General features: G+C 51.2%; 1 protein-coding gene across 2 annotated transcripts; it reads right to left on the bottom strand.

Moving 5' to 3' along the window:
• Positions 1–2,252: 2,252 nt before the first annotated feature.
• DUSP1 (dual specificity phosphatase 1) lies at positions 2,253–4,177 on the bottom strand. Of its 2 annotated transcripts, XM_086621601.1 has the most exons (4): positions 3,808–4,177; positions 3,515–3,663; positions 3,138–3,357; positions 2,253–2,623 (listed from the first exon to the last, which is right to left on the bottom strand). In XM_086621601.1, exons 1-4 carry the CDS (start codon positions 4,175–4,177, stop codon positions 2,253–2,255), a joined length of 1,110 nt encoding a protein of 369 aa, XP_086477727.1. The 2 variants fall into 2 exon arrangements, with proteins under 2 accessions (XP_086477727.1, XP_009987712.2); XM_009989410.2 differs by having other exon boundaries at positions 3,515–4,177.
• Between the last annotated feature and the right edge of the window lie 237 nt (positions 4,178–4,414).

The raw sequence follows: 4,414 nt of genomic DNA, 5'->3' as shown, positions 1-4,414 counted from the left end.
ACCTGCCAAGGGACTATCCATGGACAAAGGGGTTTTGCAGGATTGGACAGATTTTGAAGAGGAATATTCACTTTGAGGTTTGTGCACACTTTAGGAAAATAAGGGTTTCTAACTTTGTTTCTTAGTGCCCAGGGATCTCTCCTCCTTTTAGCTGCTCCATCTTTTTTTATCCCTTGGTGTCAGGTTGAAGCTTGGCGACAGTTAATGCGTAGCGCTGACGACAGAGCTGTGTCAGAGGGGTAGCTCACGTGGAAGAATTTTAGATGCAGCAGTGCATCATCCCATCCTTCAAGGGCACCTTCTTCCAGGAGAAGAGTCCTGGATTTTAGTACCATTAATACTCCGGGTAACTTGCAAGAATTTCAGCAGGAGTTTGTGGTGCTTTGCTTGTCTCCAGTTACGCAACAAGACAGCAGCTGCTTTACGCTTAAAAAAAAACCCTCATTGATAAACTTAGGATCATAACTGCTAAAATGTCTTGATTTTACACAGAATCATAACCTGCTTTATCTGCCCAAGCAGAACCATTTTTGATGGGGCAAAAGTAGGATCTAAATCCTTGAACATCAGAGATGAAAGGACCAGTGGCTCCCTTCTGAAGTGGATGAAGGACACTTGATGTCCTAGGGCTCCCCAGCATCCAGCTCCCTGTTACCAGTATTACTACTCTGCCTAGGAAAGCAAGCTTCCAGCTGCATTTCTTCCACATCAGCTTCCCCTGGTAAGGGCATGGAACAGCAACCCTGCTCCCCCTATAGTACCACAGAGATGCACAGTTCTGCCACACCACACAGCATTAACCCTGCACTGTTTTCTGCCCATCACTCTCATCCTGCAGCCCCTGCCCAAGAGCTGCCAGGGGTGCTGGCCTGTTAGAAGTCCCCTGCCCATCTTTTGGTAACACTACATAAAACTCTTGTCGTTGCTTCAACTGAAGTGCCACATAAAAGTTACTCCAGTGACAATCTGCAGCAGGAGACCATTTATTTGGGTCTGGGTAAGAAAATAAGTGACCTGTTGGTTACCTGATCTCACTACACCCCAATTTATGTGGAGACATCCCAGCAAGCCAAATACTTCACTCCAGGGATCAGAGACAGTTTGAGTTGCAAAAAGGAATCAAGGAGGTGGGACAGAAAAAGAAGCCACCTTGGCACAAACTCACAAGCCTTGGAGATCTGTTACCAACAGGTTAAGTTTTAGACTTAACCTTTGAAGCATTAAAAGTACACAAGCATTAAGGAAGCATCTTCCTCCTTCCTAAGAGGACTATTTTAAATTCACTGTAACCCAAGTCTCAGCTGGTTCAAACTGCTAGAGCTCTGTGGCCATCACTACAGTCAAATGCACTTTACAGCTGAGAGCCAGCCTTGGCTCTCTGCCACTGCATATAATTATATAGGGACAAAGAAAAGCTCATGCTAAGAAGCAGCACTAGTTCCCAGTCAATTATGTTGTTTAAAACCATTTTTCTACCTAGTTCAGTCAAGACCTGAGGTCAGCAGAGTTCCTTATAGTTCTTCATCTGGGAGCATCCACAAGTTTCGGGACTGTGAAATGCAAGATTTTAAAGAATGTATTATTCAGCTCAATAGAAATATCATAATTTATTCTATTTGTATAAAAAAGTTATAATCATGTAACAAAACTGTCTTCATAAGAAGAAATATATTATTTCACATCATAAATAAATCAAACATACAACCCTTGGCAACTCAAAAAAAGCACTCGCCTGGTGCTTTCACGTCAGTGCTTGGGAAACAAGGAAAGCTGACATAACACACAGGATTACAGTACCAAAAAATACTGAGGTATTTGGTTTCTCTAGAAATGAAACTTTAGGTTTGAAGGCAAAAAACAATGCACTAATGTAAAAATAAATAAATAGGACTGTCATATAAAAGGGGACAGCATCAGTGTTGCTCAGAGTGTCCAGGAATGGGAGTACTGGTGAGCATGCTACTAAAGATGGAGCAGGCTTAGGACAGACAGAAGACAAGGAGGAACAGCTCAGGAAGAAACAGCATCCTTTGATCTCTGTGTAGACATCCAGATACTGGCTTTAGAAGTCAGCAGAAGAGTCAGTAACATCTAGTTGTCTGGCATCAGGTGAGCTCTTCTCCGTTTATGACACTGTTCTGGGATGCACAGATGGTTCCCCACAAAACACGAATGACTGATGACACTGTCCCCATAGTTATTGCACTTTGAGACAGTAAGTCTTGAGTTCTGACCATGTTTTCACCCGCTTTTTAGCAGCTCGGGGAAGTGGTGATGGGGCTCTGAAGGTAGCTTAAAGCACTGGACGAGGTGTGAACAGGGATGGAGACTGGAAAGTTAAAGACTGTGGTGGTAGATGCTCCTCTGTCCAATACTGACATAGCAGGGCTACCAGCTTCTGCTGAGCAGTTAGGGGCAAGGACTTGAGACTCAAACTGAAGCAGCTGCCCCATGAAGCTAAAGTTTGGGGAGATGATGCTTCTTCTCTGCTTCACAAACTCAAAGGCTTCATCCAGTTTGACTCTGTTGGTCCTCATGAGATAAGCAAGGCAGATGGTTGCTGACCGGGAAATGCCAGCCTGGCAGTGCACAAATACCCTTCCTCCATCATTTTTAACAGAGTCTGAAAGAATTAAAACACACAGTTAGCAAAAAAAGTCCCACTGCTTCCAGAGGTGGGAAAGCACAGACTGCTGTTTTACATTTCTTTAATTCATCCCTTCCTTAGCCCAATATGTGCACCCAGTGCTTTTGAGACAAAGAGAACCTTTGTCCAGAGGGAACCAGCAGTCTAGCTATTTTCATTCTGGGCTCCAATTCCAATTATACTAATAGCTCCTCCAGGTCATTTCAGCAGTCTTGCAAGATTACTGTAATACTGATCCGCTTAAATTCACTAGCTCTTTTCTGCAAGACCAACGCCTCTTGATTCAAGGTTTCAAACAGCTTTGTGAAGCTAAGATTATTCCTCTGAGTAGAGTAAAATCAATGGAAATGTTCCCCAAGTATATCTTCCCTACAGAATGAAATTCCCCAATCTCAAATGTAGGTTTTACTGAGGAAAACAATGCCTGAAAATCACTGCCCAGGGTACGTTACTCCAGAAAAGGAACAGACTGTAAAGAGAGCTCATTTACCTATGAAATCAATCGCCTCATTAAACCAGGAGCTGATATCTGCCTTGTGGTTGTCCTCCACCGGGATACTTTTATACTGGTAGTGCCCTTCAAAGTGGTTGGGGCAGTTCGCCGAGACATTGATTAACGCCGTGATCCCCAAAGCATCCAGCATGTCTTTTCGGGAGGCATGGTAAGCGCTGCCCAAGTAGAGGAACGGCAGGATTTCCACCGGCCCACCCTAGAACAGAAAGGACAGACGAGCGGTTAACTTCGCCCAGCAGTTTCCCAACAGCCTCCCTCCCTCTCGCCGCGTAAAAGCGGCCGACTCCTCTGCCTTAACGCTCGCGGGCTCCCAGACCTCGCACACATCCCGCCCCTGGCCCGTCCCCGCTCACCTGGTCGTAGAGGGGGGTGCCGCAGGAGCTGCACCCCGAGTCGGCGCTGCCGGGCGCGCTGCTGGCGCTCAGGGGCAGGCTGAGGCCGGTGGGGGCGGCCGGCTTGGTGCAGAGCTCGGAGCAGGCGGACGAGAAAGCTTCGTAGCCTCCTGCGGGGGCAGAGGGAAGAGAGAGGCGCGGGGTGAGCGCTGCGCGGCCGGGGGGCGAGCGGAGCCCCGCGGGCAGCGCGGCCGGGCCGGCTGCGCCCCGCCGTCCCCTCCGGCGGGGTCCGGTGCGCCCCCGGGGCCACTCACCCTTGAGGAAGCAGATGCGGGCGCCGCGGGCCTCCCGGCAGAGGGTGCCGAGGGCCAGCAGCAGCGTGCTGTCGCGCTTGGGCAGCTCCAGGTCGGCGCTGCGCTCGTCCAGCAGCACCACGGTGTGGACGAGCCCCTGGCGCAGGCGGGCGCGGAGCTCCTCGTTGGGGACGACGTGCTCCAGGGCCAGGGCGCCCTTGGCGCGGCGGCGGACGATGGTGCTGAGGCGGACGTTGCAGGAGCCGCGGATGTGCGCGGCGTTGAAGGAGAAGAAGGAGCGGCAGTCGAGGACGAGGCACTGCCCGGCGCGCTCCTGCAGCAGCCCTCGCAGCGCCTCGCACTCCAGCGCGCACACCCGCAGGTTCACCATGGCGGCTCCGGCCGAGGGCAGGGGGACGGCGCGGTCAGTGTCGGAGGTGCCGGTGTCCCGGGGAACGGCGGCGCCGCGCAGCAAAACTCACTCTGGCCCCGCACGGCCGCGCCCGCCTTATATCGGGCCGGGCCGGCGTTTTCTCAATGGGGCCGCGTCACGTGGGCGCCCGGGAAGACGTCACCTGGCGGCGCGCCAGCGCGGGCGCGCCCGGCCCCGCCGGCATGACGTCATGTG

This window comes from Tauraco erythrolophus, chromosome 16 (genome assembly GCF_009769465.1).
Source record: "Tauraco erythrolophus isolate bTauEry1 chromosome 16, bTauEry1.pri, whole genome shotgun sequence".
NCBI lineage: Eukaryota > Metazoa > Chordata > Aves > Musophagiformes > Musophagidae > Tauraco > Tauraco erythrolophus.
The sequence above is the reverse complement of the archived record's forward strand: the minus strand, read 5'-3'. Positions and strand labels throughout refer to the sequence as shown.

Excerpts from the sequence above, each read along its gene's own strand:
- DUSP1 (XM_009989410.2), bottom strand. The coding sequence starts at position 4,177 with ATGGTGAACCTGCGGGTGTGCGCGCTGGAGTGCGAGGCGCTGCGAGGG. Across the intron at positions 3,358-3,514 it reads GCACCCCCCTCTACGACCAG|GGTGGGCCGGTGGAAATCCT; the intron begins GTGAGCGGGGAC and ends TTTCTGTTCTAG. Across the intron at positions 2,624-3,137 it reads TGAGGCGATTGATTTCATAG|ACTCTGTTAAAAATGATGGA; the intron begins GTAAATGAGCTC and ends TAATTCTTTCAG.